At 32.4% G+C, this 14,512-nt stretch overlaps 2 protein-coding genes across 2 annotated transcripts; one reads left to right on the forward strand and one right to left on the reverse strand.

Moving 5' to 3' along the window:
* The first annotated feature begins 7,829 nt into the window (after nucleotides 1-7,829).
* On the forward strand, nucleotides 7,830-11,556 carry LOC143609665 (dicarboxylate transporter 2.1, chloroplastic-like). The gene is made up of 4 exons (XM_077084358.1): nucleotides 7,830-8,579; nucleotides 9,323-9,636; nucleotides 10,258-10,706; nucleotides 11,154-11,556. The coding sequence occupies exons 1-4, from the start codon at nucleotides 7,851-7,853 to the stop codon at nucleotides 11,267-11,269; spliced, it is 1,608 nt and encodes a 535-aa protein (XP_076940473.1). The 5' UTR covers nucleotides 7,830-7,850; the 3' UTR covers nucleotides 11,270-11,556.
* An 83-nt stretch (nucleotides 11,557-11,639) lies between these two features.
* LOC143609664 (2-carboxy-1,4-naphthoquinone phytyltransferase, chloroplastic-like) lies at nucleotides 11,640-14,157 on the reverse strand. The gene is made up of 10 exons (XM_077084357.1): nucleotides 13,991-14,157; nucleotides 13,198-13,465; nucleotides 13,026-13,129; nucleotides 12,873-12,944; nucleotides 12,661-12,799; nucleotides 12,404-12,598; nucleotides 12,294-12,332; nucleotides 12,106-12,216; nucleotides 11,971-12,036; nucleotides 11,640-11,895 (listed from the first exon to the last, which is right to left on the reverse strand). Exons 1-10 carry the CDS (start codon nucleotides 14,062-14,064, stop codon nucleotides 11,761-11,763), a joined length of 1,203 nt encoding a protein of 400 aa, XP_076940472.1. The 5' UTR covers nucleotides 14,065-14,157; the 3' UTR covers nucleotides 11,640-11,760.
* Nucleotides 14,158-14,512: the final 355 nt, after the last annotated feature.

Here is a 14,512-nt window from a genome sequence, read left to right on the forward strand (position 1 = left end):
GCAGTTAAACTTTGGTTTCGAAATAATTCGTTTTGGTTTTACATCTTTATCATTTTTAATAGTTTTGGATATTTTATGTTTGGTTTTTTAAACATATGTTTTTTGGAGCGACTATCTCTGCTAATTGGTTGTTTTGAACGATTTATCCTTATTTGAATGTTTGATTATATTTATGTTTGGAGTTATTTTTTCTTAATGGTTGGTTCTTTGTTGTATATATAATCTGTTAATAACGAATCTGCCATGCATTTTGAAGTTGTCACAAACATAATTTATATTCCAAATTAATTTTAATTTACAATAAGCTTATATTTGTATAATATGAAAATGGTTTTTGGTTGATATCTTTAAATATATTATTTTGTGCCTTTTAAGTTTGGTTTTCGGTAACATCTTATTTATATAATTATTTTGTCACATTTTTTATAACAGGCTTTTAAGTTTGGTTTTTAAATTTAATTCTATAAATTAAGGATAACTTAATTAAATATTCGCTGTCAAACATGTAATTACCTTCTCCCAAATACTAAAATTCAAGACAAATATAAACAATAGATATTCTATTTAGGTATTTATTTGAAATATATTCCAATAATTAAATGTGATGGTTATATTCTCAAGAAACCCGTTTACCGTATAATGACCCGGGTTAAAAACAGACTTTTTGTATCATTTATAACCAATTTTAATATGTTTTAATCTATTTGTACCATCTCCCAAAATCAACATGACTCTTTGATTCTTCTTCCATGTTTTGAAGGTAAGTTCGCCATTTCAACCCTAATTAGTCCCTGATTTTGTCCTAAATAATCCCTATTTTTAGTTTTTTTCTTAATTATTGCACATATTCTTCATCATTAATGTCAATTTCATATATTTGCATTACTTACCATGCACCTAAATGCCATGGATATTTGCTAAGCAGATGTATTATCCTGCATTAGCTGTGTTTAATCAACCATCCATTGAAGATATGGTCAGTATCTATCAGTTAAAATTAGTTGTTATTATCATCTACTTCAATTTTTTGAGTTAATATATGCTAATAGAGTTTCTGTTATGTTGTATAGAAAATTCACAAAGATTATTTTAAGCTTCTATTTCCACATGATTTTGTCCATGAGATTGTTACTATTACGCATCTAAATCAAGAGTGGAGGGTTGATATTGATTTTAGCATTGATAAGTATGTATTTGGAAATGGATGGTTCCCATTTGTAAAAGACAACGATTTCGGATTTGGTGATGTTTTTGTTTTCTGCCCCACTCAGCCACACGAATGGGTAATGTTATATGTTCCAGAAAATCCGGAGTGGCAGCATAAGATTTTTGATGTCTATGTCTCTTATCCAACAATGAATAAGTTGGTATGTTAAATCTTATTATTATTCGGACGTTTATATAAATTTTAAATTTTTTTATAATTATTTGTTTAATTCTTAAAATTTATCTTTTAAATTTTTTTTATTAAACTTGTATGTCAGCAATTAAGAGACGATCTGCTTGTACGTTACCTTCCATATCTGAAACGTGGAAGATCATCTGCCAACTGGGATGTTTCTGCAGCTGATGGAAGTAGATGGACTCTTGTGTTTAAAAGTTTCAAAAGCAGTATTCCTGGATATGCATTTGTTGGTGAATGGTCCAGTTTAGCAAGGCATGTTAACTTACAAGTTAATGATTATCTTGTGTTTTTACCGGTTGATCAGAATACTCTCAGGTTATATGTCTTTGATAGTCGTGGTGTTGAACGTACAACGTACACAGTTTGTTCAACCAAATTTGTATGTTGGTCGGTCGGGCAATGTTGATATACTTACTATTTCAGGTTAGTTTCCCAATATTCACTTAATTTGTATATCCAAATATAATTATTTGTTAACTTTTGTTCTATATTTTTATAATTAGATGATGAAAGCTTTGGTGTTGTTGATCTAGATAGTGAGCGTGTTAGGATTCAAGATAAGCATGCCAGTAACAATTTTGTTGAAGTTGTTATTAGAGATCGTTTGGTAAGTTTTTTCCCTTGTCATAAGTTTGTTATGGTACAAAAACTTTTTTTGTATTTAAGTATGTATTATTCTAAATACGAAATAATTTTTTTTATATATTTACAGCGTTTACCTGTTGAATTTGCTCGTGAAAATGGATTGAATAAGGAGACTGAGTTGGTGTTGATAAACCCAGATGGTGAAGATGTGATGACTAGAATCCACATGGAATACAATCATGGTAATTACAAGTTTAGAGTTCATGATTGGCCAGAATTTGTTCGTGTTAATTCACTCGAGTTTGGGAAGAAATGTATACTCGAGTACAACTGTGCCACTCATTCTCTAATCCTGTCCCAAGTATTTGAATAGGTTTAAACTAAGATTTTGTGGTATCAATATTGGGGTTCAAGAATATTCTGTTTTGGTTGTTTAAGTTCTGCTACAATTGACACTTTTACTTTTTTTCTTTTTAATATCTTTGTTAATTATTATGTTTTTGTATAAACTTAACAGGTTTTATAAAACGTATGTTTATCACATGCTTAGATTCGTCATACATGTTGATGTTGTTGAATATGTATCATAAATGTTATAATATCTTAAGTTTAGTATTTATTAAATTTAATTATTTTTTAGATGTTTTATATTTTCATAGTTTACTTATTCCGTATTTTATTTTAAGTAACAAATAAATGTGTTTAATTTCGTAATTTAAAATGATTCTTCTATAATAATGTTTTGTTCAATAGCCACCATTGTGATTTCATTTTATGTTAATTCGTATCCTAATAATATTACCGCCTATTACCTAAGTTAGACTATTATTTTAAACAATTTTATAAATCCCTAAACATCTTTTAGGTTTAACAACTTGGTTATCATTCTGCCTGCCGTTATTCATGTATGCCTCCATCCCTTGATTTCTACTTTGCTATTTCTAGTGTATAATTAACTTCTGGAGATTCTTTTATAACTTATATTTCTTATATTAATACGCCAATAACTAATATATTATATTTATATTATGGTGTTTAATGTAAAGTAGAAATCAAGGTGATAATGACAACTTCTTTTGTCATGCTTATCGAATATTCGAAAATTCCTATTCAGGTTATTTTTAAACTCTATAATAAAGTTTTTCAATAAAGATTCAGTATCTAATTTTTGTAACTTTTAATTTTGTTATTAGGAAATTCCAAAAGAATTTGTCTTGCAAAATTCCATGATGTTTAAAGAGTTGCCGAAAACCATTGAAATTCATCATTACAAAGGATCATCGACAGTGGAGTTAAAAACTAATGAAAAAATAATTTGTTTTGGTGATGGAGTCACTGATCTGATGTGTTCTTTGGAGATTCGTCCTTATCAACGGATTATATTTATTTTATTTGAAGATGAAAGTACATGGTTACTTAGAACTCCTTCGAAGAAGGCCATTTCTACTGGACATCGACAGGCAATTGTTTTATACGACCATAATAGAATGAATGATGAATTGGTAAAATTCAGATTATTTGTTTTCACTTAATAGTCAATGTTATAAATTTAAACGGTTTTAAAATTCATTAATATTTTCCTAATTTCCTAACAGGTTGTTTCAAAGAAGAATATTGAATCCCAGTTTCAAGACTCGCTTCAAATTGGAGTAATTAACTTCATTTTTTATCATAACCATTCATGGGATATTAATTTTAAATTTTATAAAAAACACTATTTGTTTGGTGACGGATGGAACCAGTTGGTCAAAGATTTGTGTTTCAGAGATGGTGACGTTCTATGGTTCAATTATGTGAACAACTCTACCATTGATTTAAGAGTGTATGACAAGAACGGTATTCCTTTCTTGTTTCCACATCTACCACCAGTTATTTGTCATAAATTATCAAACTTCAATCCACATGGTGAACATACCATGGAGTCTCCATATTGTCAATCAGTAGTTGGTTTTTCTCACAATCACGTTTTCAATCATAGTGATAAAAATAAGGCTGAAAACTCTAATTGTTATTTAGAGCTCCATAAGAAGATTGAATATCGTATGGTAATAAATATAATACTCTTTTATGCTTTCGTTATGTTTTTTTTTTACTTTAATTTCAAAATAATTATGTAATCCTTCTATTTTTTTGTTAGCGCTTACCTGCTGAAGTCGGGACTTGAAAATCTTAAAAAAGAACGCTTAATTAAGTTCAGGACTTTAGCTGGGACTGAAACAATCTTCAAGGTTAAAAACGGAGGCGAAAACGAGAAGGGTCGCTTTACGTTAATTGGATGGAAGGATTACGTGATCAACAATCAATTACCTTTTGGCCATAGTTTAGTTATTCGTTTTTATAAGAACGATGTTGTTTTGGTTATGATTTAAGTCCATTAGTGATGGGTTTTTGTTTTTGTTTTTATTACTTTGGTCTATATTAAAAATTTATTATATGAATGATGATATTACAATTTAATTTTGTCTGCTTTTGGAATAATGTGTTTTTGTATTTTTATTTTTTTCATTAATTTCTGTTTATACATAACTATTTGTTAACATAATCACAATAACCAAAACCTTTGTGTAACCCTAACCTATGACAATTTAACAATTTTCGTTATTCCTATTTTATAATAATTATTTTTAAAGTTAGTCAAAATATCTTTATATTAAACCTTTGAGTTATATTAATATTTAGAATATATACCTCATACTGATTTCCTAAATATATTCATAAATTTAATAACATAAATCATATTCCATGATTTAAGATAGTTTTCATTTGATTATAATAATCACATATAAAATATATTTAATATTATCAAATCGTTAAATATTCTATTTTAATTATCTCCCCTATTTAGCAATGTCTTCATCTTCTATATTCTAAAGATCTGTTCAACCATTTTTCTCTATTATTTCTCCACCTCAAAGAGTAACAACTACGATCGAAATGGTATTTTAGTTTTGGTTTAAGAATCTATCAACCCAACATATTGTTTCCCGGTATTGCTTTTTTGGTTTATACTTTTTTTTGTATATTTGGTTTAGATAATCATATTGCGAGAAATCCAAGAATTTATCGGGACACTAGCACAAGCAAAAATGGTGGAAAAGTCTACTGTTTGAAAGAGAGTAAAACAACCCGAAATCCCAGGAGCTAATCCAAAATCACCTACTCGATTGACAAGCATAGCTTTTATAGCTGCTTTATCTGCCTGAAGTCGTGTAAACCAGAAATGAATTAACAAATATGAAGCAAGACCTACTCCCTCCCATCCTAGGAATAATTGAAGAGAGTTATCTCTAGTCACCAACATTGGCATAAAAAAAGTAGGAATGGATAAATAACACATAAATCGAGGGCTATGCGGATCCTCAGACATATATGAAATGGAATAAAGATGGACCAAGCTACTTATGGATGTAACCACAATTAACATCACTACTTCCAAGAAACCCATTGTCTGATGTTTCAAACACATCACGACCAAATAACATTCAAAGTGTTCATGTTAATCCTCCTAACACATGTTTCTTGAACTTATACTCATCTCCAATGTATCATTACAATCCATACGGTAATTTTAAGAAGGAGGAGTCAACATTTGAATCATAATTTAAATAAAGTTGAATTTGTTTTTTTGTAATATTAATTTTTTTTACATTTTCTTAATTTAATCTATATTTGTTTAAATAAAGGTCAACCTCATGTGGCTTTGTCAAGAGTGAAGAGTCGAGATGGTATTAAGTTATTGATACTCGACAAAGAATCAAAGCTTACAAATAAAACAACAAATGTTGTGTACAAGGAGATTTTTGAAAACTTAGAATGATAAATATTATATTTGTCATTTATTTGAAATTGTTCTATTCGACTCTAAGTGTTATCATGTAACTTATTTTGTTCTATACTTTTGTTATGTAGTTGTAAAACGTTTTTTATATTTGTTTGTTATCCTAACTTAAAAATTGTTATGAAGTTATAAATAAATATTTTAATTTTCGTAAATACATGTTTTATAAGATAGCATTGTTTATATTTCAATTTTAAGTTATAATATTTAAAATAGTTATAATAATAATATCTAATAAAATATTACATATATAGGGTAACTACACATGATAATTAGATAGATATAATCATGTACATCATTGGAAAAATAATCCGTCACTTCTTTTCTATATTTTATAATTATCAATTTAATTAATCATCTTCTTCTTCTTTTACAATCTAAAGATTTTCATAACAAACTAGGAGTATATTGCTAAAAAATGTCGACCATTGTCAATTGGAAGTTTTCTACGGTTTTACATAAGTATGAATTCCTCTTTAGTGATTTCCTCATGATACACAAAGATAATATCGAATCTGTGATGATGTTTAATAACCTCCTTAAGCATCAGATTCATGAGATTGGTGTTCGGAAAGTTTCTCCATGTATACAAGAAACCAATCTCATCAATCTGTTACATGATTACATAGATGATCTTCACCAACATGTTTTACCGTTTGAACATGTTAGGGATTGTTTTTTTTTATCCAAATCAAAACAAAGTTGTTATCAACTTTGAGAATGGACAACATAAAAATTTTAATCCTAAACAAGTATTGTCATGTGATGAGTTGTTCCTTTTGAGAGAGTTAGATATGTTGAAGTTATCTAATCATAGAAAACAAATTGCACATTTTGAGTTGGAACGGGAGGTGAGTTTGAAGGTGAAATGGCTAGAGGAATGTGAAAACTATGAAAGTGATTATGATGGTTATCCCGAAAGTTTGTTCTCCGATGATGAATTAGAAGGTAATATATTAATGCTTTAGATATTGTTGATATATTTAATGAAAGAAGTTTATTTCAAACATCTTTTTAGACTTACTAATAACTAAATTTTGTAACATTAGATTTGTAGGTTGTAGATAACAACTTTGTAATTCTTATATTTTAGTATTTATTAAAAATGTTGTTATTTAAAGTTTAGTTTAATTGAATATTGTGTTGATTTTAAAAATTTTCAGGTGTTTAAGAAAGGGCAGTTGGTGTTCTTATAACTTTTGAAGACTTTGATGATGTTTTAATATAAAACAACATGGTTAGTGTTTTTGTTAATATCTTTTGGGGGTTTGGTTTAATTTAAGTTATTATTGTAATTTTTATGTTTGAACTTATTGACAATGTAATTTTATGATAGTTTGGTAACAAACTATGAACAACTATTATGTTAATTTAACCTTATGTTTAAATTGATTATTTGTAGTGACATGTTATTCCACCCGCGTGTCACGCGGGCCTATACCCTAGTGTTTCATTAAATCATTTAGAAGTGCTTGATAAGCTTACAGGCGAGGAATTCTTATGAACGTGTCCAACAACGTAGGGGACATGGACACAACTAGGATTGTAAACGAACCAACAATCGTGAGTTGTTCGGCGGGAAGTTCATTTATATTCGTCTGTTTAATAATTGAACAGACATGTAAAGTGAATTTCGTTCGGTTACCTTAACGAACAAACACGAACAAAGGTTACGCCTGTTCACATGTGTTCGCGAACATTTGGTAATGTGTTCGTTTAGGTTCGTTCTTTTACATTTGTCTAGTTACTTTCGGATACGAAATTTTGTTTGGTAAAATGTTCGTGAACCGACCGTTTGTCCTGTTTGGCAAAATGTTCGTGAACCGACCGTTTTTCCAACAAAAATTTAACGAACGAATACGAACAAGTGATAGAGTCGGTCGTTGTTTTAAATTTCAAACATGTTATAAAGTAACATGAGCAATAGATAAAACGTGAGACCATGCACAGCCACACAGTCTCTTACCCAATACTCACAACCATAAGCTAGCACTCAAACACTTGTTCTGTAAATCAACGTTAATGGAAACCTATGCAGTATTCTCCTCTTCATTCTCCTCATACACCATCAACCACCTTCTACACCACCGATCATCCACTAAACCATCATTCTTCCGATCACCACAGCCGAAACCACTCCGACAATTAACCGCAACACCATCATCCAACAACAACACCAATCCAATCACCAAACCACCAAAATTCACCTTCCAAGGCGCCAAACTCCTCCCACTAGCAACCTCACTCGCATTCGGCTTAACCGTACGTTTCATCATCCCCAAACCACTCGAAATCACCGATCAAGCATGGCAACTCCTCTCCATATTCATCTCCACCATTGCTGGACTGGTCTTATCACCATTACCAGTCGGTGCATGGGCTTTTCTCGGTTTAACCACAACGGTTTTAACCGACACTTTATCATTTTCGGCTGCGTTTAATGCGTTTACTAATGAAGTTATTTGGTTGATTGTGATTTCCTTCTTTTTTGCTAGAGGGTTTGTTAAGACTGGATTGGGTGATAGGATTGCTACTTATTTTGTGAAGTGGTTAGGAAAGAGTACGTTGGGTTTGTCGTACGGGTTGACCTTGAGTGAGACTTTGATCGCGCCCGCAATGCCTAGTACTACTGCTCGGGCAGGTGGGGTGTTCTTGCCGATTATTAAGTCGTTGTCGGTTTCGGCTGGGAGTAAACCGAATGATCCGTCGGCTAAAAAGCTTGGATCCTATCTTGTTCAGTCACAATTCCAGGTAATTAATTTAGGGGTGTGCGTGAAACTGAAAAACTAAAGCCGACGGCTTGATTTTATGTTTTTGTAAAATCCGAACCAAACCGAATTTATAGATTCTTAATTTTATTTAAAGTAAATTATAAGAATTTAGTAAATATGTCACATTGTCACTCAAATGTTTTAGACCAAATTTATAATAATCATTTAATTATTCGATAACAAAATGAAATTGGGCCCAAATTCTTCTTTTAGGCCCAGAATTTTCAAGCTCAAATGGCAAAGCTGAAAAAACTGAAGCCAAACCGAAAACTGAAACCGAACGATTTTCAAATATTTAAAAACCGAAGTTTTGGTATTGTTTAAGCCCAAAACCAACCCAAACCGAACACTGCACACCTTAATGAAATCCTGGGCCGTCCCAAGAATGCCGAAATATGTGGGCCCGGGTGGTTAAAAATATTGGTGGCAAAATAAACAAAACAAAGTATGTACGGCGATAATTGTAATAACAATAAACAAAACAAAAATAAAGTAACAAAATGATTTAATTTAAATACTTAAACGAATCATGAGACTCTGTTACTAGCATTTTGGATATTTTAATCAAAAGGTCTTTTATGTTCTTTAAATTATAAAAGAAAAACAATATGACTGATGTAAAATGTTAAAAATTGAAATCTTGAATTTGTATGATAACAATTTAGCTGAATTCAAATGTTTTGGTGTTTAAATGCTTACACAATTGTAAATAATCAATGACAGTGTTCTGGTTACTCTAGTGCTCTTTTCTTGACTGCTGCAGCACAAAATCTGTTATGTCTGCAACTAGCCGAGGGACTCGGGGTGGTGGTTGCAGACCCGTGGATTGAATGGTTCATAGCAGCTAGTGTACCTGCTTTTGTATCACTGCTAGTTACTCCATATATCTTGTACAAATTATACCCGCCAGAAACCAAAGACACGCCGGATGCCCCTGCTATGGCTGCAAAGAAACTTGAACTTATGGGTCCGGTCACAACCAACGAGTGGGTCATGATTGCCACCATGGTTCTAGCCATCTCTCTATGGGTGTTCGGGTATTAATATTCACTTCCATAATGTACATCCAAACACCCCTTAACTCCAAGCAGGGATATGCATGGGTCCGTTTTTGGCTCTAACTAAGCCAAAAACCGAAATTCGATTTTTGAGTTTTTGAAAATCGTTCGGTTTCAGTTTTTGGTTTGGATTTTTTTGGTTTTACGATTTGGTCTTGGAATTTTTGGGCAAAACAAATTTGCCCAAAATAATGAATGAAAAAAATATCGAATTTTGAGTTTTTGAAAACCGTTCGTTTTTCTCTTACCATCTGGGCTTGAAATTTTTGGGCCTAAATCATTTTAATTAATAAATAATTAACTAATTATTATACATTTGAGCTAATTTATTTTAGTTAGACCATTTATTAGATTCTTATAAGTTAATGAACATTCTAAACAAAAATAAATTAATTAAAGACCGATAAATTCGGTTTGATCGCTTTTTCCATTTTTAGATACATACAAAACCGAAACCGAACCGACAACTTGGTTTTACAAAAAACATAAAACCCAACTGTCGGTTTTTGTTTGGATTCGTTATTCGGCTACAGGTCATTTTCGGTTTCATGCATACACCAAACTCAAAATACTGATGTGACTTGTTCGTTCTCTACATAGGGATGCAATTGGGATATCGAGTGTTCTTACTGCAATGATTGCATTATCAATACTATTATTATTAGGAGTGCTTGAATGGGAAGACTGCTTAAAAGAAACTTCAGCATGGGACACGTTAGCTTGGTTTGCAGTACTCGTGGGCATGGCTAGCCAGTTAACTGAACTTGGGATCGTTCAATGGGTATCGGGTTATGTTGCGGTTATTTTGCAGTCATTGTCATTAAGCTGGCCTGTGGCTTTTTGTCTTCTTCAGGCAGTTTATTTCTTGATACATTACATGTTTGCAAGCCAAACCGGTCATGTTGGAGCTTTATATTCGGCTTTTCTTGCTATGCAAGTGGCGGCTGGGGTGCCCCGGGTGTTGGCTGCACTTGCCTTAGCTTACAATACAAATTTGTTTGGTGCTTTAACTCATTATAGTAGCGGGCAGGCTGCTGTTTACTTTGGAGGTGTGTTTTCTTTTGTATTGGTAATATGTGCGGGTGGGTTAACGGGTCAAAATAACATAACACGAATTCGTGGGTTTGGGTCAGTTTTGGTCTAACCCATGAGCACGTTTAGATAAACGGGTTTGGTTCGGGTCAGTCAACCTGTCGGTTTGGGGGTGACCCGTTTAACCGGATTATTTGTTAAAAAACTTTTTAAATATGTTTTTAAGCTATAACTTATAGCGGTTGGGTGCTTTATGCCAAAATGTAGAAGTTAATAGATAATTTGTTGACTTTACTATTTTGACTCCTTTGAGATTAAACATAACATGAATTGACTTATCTACGCATTCATAAGCAAGTTGAAATTGCCACCAATTTATCAACATTCGTACCTGAACTTGATTGACATTAATGTTGTCACAGCATAAAAATGATGCGTTTGTTTTCTCTGTCTTTTGTTACCAGCTGGTTATGTAGACCTCCCAGATATCTTCAGAATCGGGTTCATTATGGCATGCGTAAACGCACTGATCTGGGCAGTTGTTGGTGGTTTCTGGTGGAAGTTTTTAGGACTCTATTGATTCTCAGGTTACATGTAAGTAGTTACCTTAGTTTTGTATATACCACCCCTCTCAACACAAGCGCAATGGCGCAAAATAAGATTCAGATTTTATGTAGTTAGGCATCTCTCAAGTGTTGTTGACTTGTGTTTAATCAAGCTCTTCACTGAACCATGTAAATATTCGACTCCTGATTAAATTGTGCATTGTTCATAACTTTTTTAATTGTGAATGCAAACTCTTTAATATAATAATATCTGTCCCATGTCCAATGCATATTATTATAGATAATTAGGTTTTTCCTTGTCTACATATATGTTTTTATTTTTATTTTCATTTTTATACTAGTGTTAAGTTGTTAACTAAGTAGAATGTCGAAAATATCCTCGATTAATGACAAAATTTGGAACATGTACATGGGTTCATTAATATTACTAAAAACCGTTGTACAAACACTCATTTTTTAATTAAACTCATAAAACGAGTTTAGGATCCTGATCTTGATATGGTAATCAAGTCAATATTGGTCTTAGTACATTATTTCTTGTTATAATCCTGGCTGCTACCATGCCAGCAGCCAAAGCGGCTCCAAACAACGCATGCAACCGAACACAAAAATATTTCGCCATAAATATCTTAATATTGTCCTGCAAGAACAAATCCCGTTAAATGCGTTAATCATCTTGACATTTTACAGAAAGTTTTGTGATTTTGCAACTGACCTGGTGGTTATCTGAAACGAAGCTGACCACGAGCTTGCCCATAGGTACTGTAAGCGCACACATAACCTGCATCACAAAACTCGGGTCAGTTTTTATACACTTGTTTTTAAAAAAATAATAATTTGAAAAGCTTACAATGGAAGTGATTGGAAGAGCTTTACAGATGCCAAGAATAACCAGAAGTGAATAGAGGAAAATAACCGCCATTTTCACCACATTTGAACCTGTTTCTGTGCCAATCCTCACCTGTATAAGTGAACCCGAGCCTATTTAGATTTTTATACCAACCCGTGTGGGTGGTTGTGATTTGAAAAACTACTTACCAATGGAGAGAGTTTTCCTACTGCTTTATCACCTGCAATCTGAGTTTGCAATAAAACTTCTAAGAAACTTAAAAACACAACTCGACCCGTTTATAAGTAAATAATATTACCTGATGAAAGTGGCTACAAAACAAAATTAGAGATGTTGTAATGCCAACTAGGACCGAAGCCGATAGAATTGTGCTAGTTATTGGTGCCGTGCTACCGCCCTGCAACAGGTAAAAGGCGGTGGTTGCAAACGGACCGAAAGCTGCAAAACACAACGGTTCACCAAGACCCCGGTAACTCAACCGGAAAGGCGGACACTATAACAAGTTAGTTGTAAAGTGCTACAAGCTAAGCATAATGGAAACTATAGTATTCGTACCTGATATATGTAACCACAAGTGATTGCAGAAGCTAGTAGCAACATTGACCTCACATTTCCAGCTTCCATCGATGCCCACATGAGCCCCATTGAGCCGACACCGAGTAATAATAATGCAGCCATAAGGGTCCCTGACCGACTGCAAAGACACACGATACAAATTTTAGAGACGTAAAGAGCAAAAACTGATTAGTCAGTAAATTATTATTTACCTGCCGATCATGTTAACAACTGATTCTTTCTTATTTATATCTGCTCCTGTATCAAAATCATAAACGTCGTTGCTGTCCAGATTACACACTATATGAACATACTTTCCATACCAAATGTGTAAATTTTACCTCATGAATTTGGGATTTTGTTACCTTAAATTGAGCCATGTGATAATAAGAACCGACGAAGACAGCAGTAGAATATATTGCTTGGCTGAACATAACCCTGTTTGCAGATAAGCTGCTGCGGTTCCCACCTGCAGACATCAATGTCATTTCATCGGCCTGCATGACACGAGTGATGCATCGTTTTTGAACCACTTACAGTCAAGGGAACCAGTGCAACGGAATAGATTGGTAATTTGATCGCCCTCCATATTAACGTTGCTTTAGAGATATCATCCTCATGTGTAGAAACTATAGCAGGTTGATCTGGTTCGATATAGGCGCGAATAAGCTGTCTTCGTCGTCTTATTATTTGTTCATGGACCTCTGAGCGTCCGATATGAGTATGTTTGAAGTATAAATGAGGGGGGAAGGAACCCCATGATGAAGATTTGAAATCACCCAACAATGATGCTACCGGGTAAAACCTATAGATACTAAATTTGGAGAAATTAAATCACAGTGTGCGTGGCAGCTCAACTTTTTTGGAGGCCTAAAGCGACAGAGTTAAAATTTTGGACAAAAAAGTTTTAACCACCAGAGTTAAAATTTTGTCAACTTGTATGTTTTTTTGTGACTATAAATATGTTTAGATAAGTATATTAACAACAAAACAAAAAAAAGGAACAAGAAAATAACTCTAAAGGATTATTATTTATTGTAAGAACAATCAATTAAGTCTATGGTATAATAATGCATGATACATCAACACTATAAAAGTACAGATTTCAAGTTTTGTGTTGTACAAGTTTATAAATTCAGGCTTTCTAAGTTGAGGAATTAGTTCATAAAACCATAAATTTCAAATAGAAAAAAAGAACATCAAGATTGAGTATTTCTCTATATTACAATCAAGTTTCATACATGTTCATGCTAAAACTATGATTGAATATATGCATGCAAAACATTTTAAAACACTTTCATGGTAATTTGAGGTTAAAGAAGGAACATACCTGGTTAAATTGTGGGTGTTTTGATGATAAAGTGCATGCCTCCATGGTCTTTGGCTGCAGAATTTGGGCACCATTTTTAAGTGGATGCAACTCCCACCACATACTATGGGTTTGAAAGTGAAGGCAGAGGATAAGGTAAATTTACACTTGACTTCCCTCTACTTTTGTGCTATATTTTAATTGATTCATATGATTTATATTTTTGCAAGATTTCCCTTGTGTTTAAAGGATATCATGTTTGGACTTTGGATTACAAGTGACAAACACAAGATATTTCATAAAGCAATGGGAAAATCTTGTTTGTAGTTTATTAATATTTTAAAATGTAACAAGTAAACTCATTATTATTGAGTCTGGATTTTTTTGGTTTAGTAGAAAAGTATGCACCTTAGGACAAACCAAAGTTGTGGTAATGGACAATAGCTATGATTTGGTTGGTTATTTATACATCGAATGTTAAAGATTTTATTTATGTCAAATATAAGAAAATACGATTATATAACTCATATAGAAAAACAAAAT

Source organism: Bidens hawaiensis, unplaced genomic scaffold, assembly GCF_021521415.1.
Source record: "Bidens hawaiensis isolate Kalapana, Puna unplaced genomic scaffold, B.hawaiensis_p1.1 tig00008721_1, whole genome shotgun sequence".
Classification (NCBI taxonomy): Eukaryota; Viridiplantae; Streptophyta; class Magnoliopsida; order Asterales; family Asteraceae; genus Bidens; species Bidens hawaiensis.

Bases quoted from the DNA above. Each gene is read 5' to 3' on its own strand.
- LOC143609664 (XM_077084357.1), bottom strand. From the start codon at position 14,064: ATGGTGCCCAAATTCTGCAGCCAAAGACCATGGAGGCATGCACTTTAT. The intron at 12,800-12,872 runs GTAAATAATAAT...GTGTCTTTGCAG, and splicing joins GTTGTTAACATGATCGGCAG to TCGGTCAGGGACCCTTATGG. The intron at 12,599-12,660 runs GTACGAATACTA...AACTTGTTATAG, and splicing joins CTTGTGGTTACATATATCAG to TGTCCGCCTTTCCGGTTGAG.
- LOC143609665 (XM_077084358.1), top strand. From the start codon at position 7,851: ATGGAAACCTATGCAGTATTCTCCTCTTCATTCTCCTCATACACCATC. The intron at 8,580-9,322 runs GTAATTAATTTA...AATCAATGACAG, and splicing joins TTGTTCAGTCACAATTCCAG to TGTTCTGGTTACTCTAGTGC. The intron at 10,707-11,153 runs GTGTGTTTTCTT...TTTTGTTACCAG, and splicing joins GGCTGCTGTTTACTTTGGAG to CTGGTTATGTAGACCTCCCA.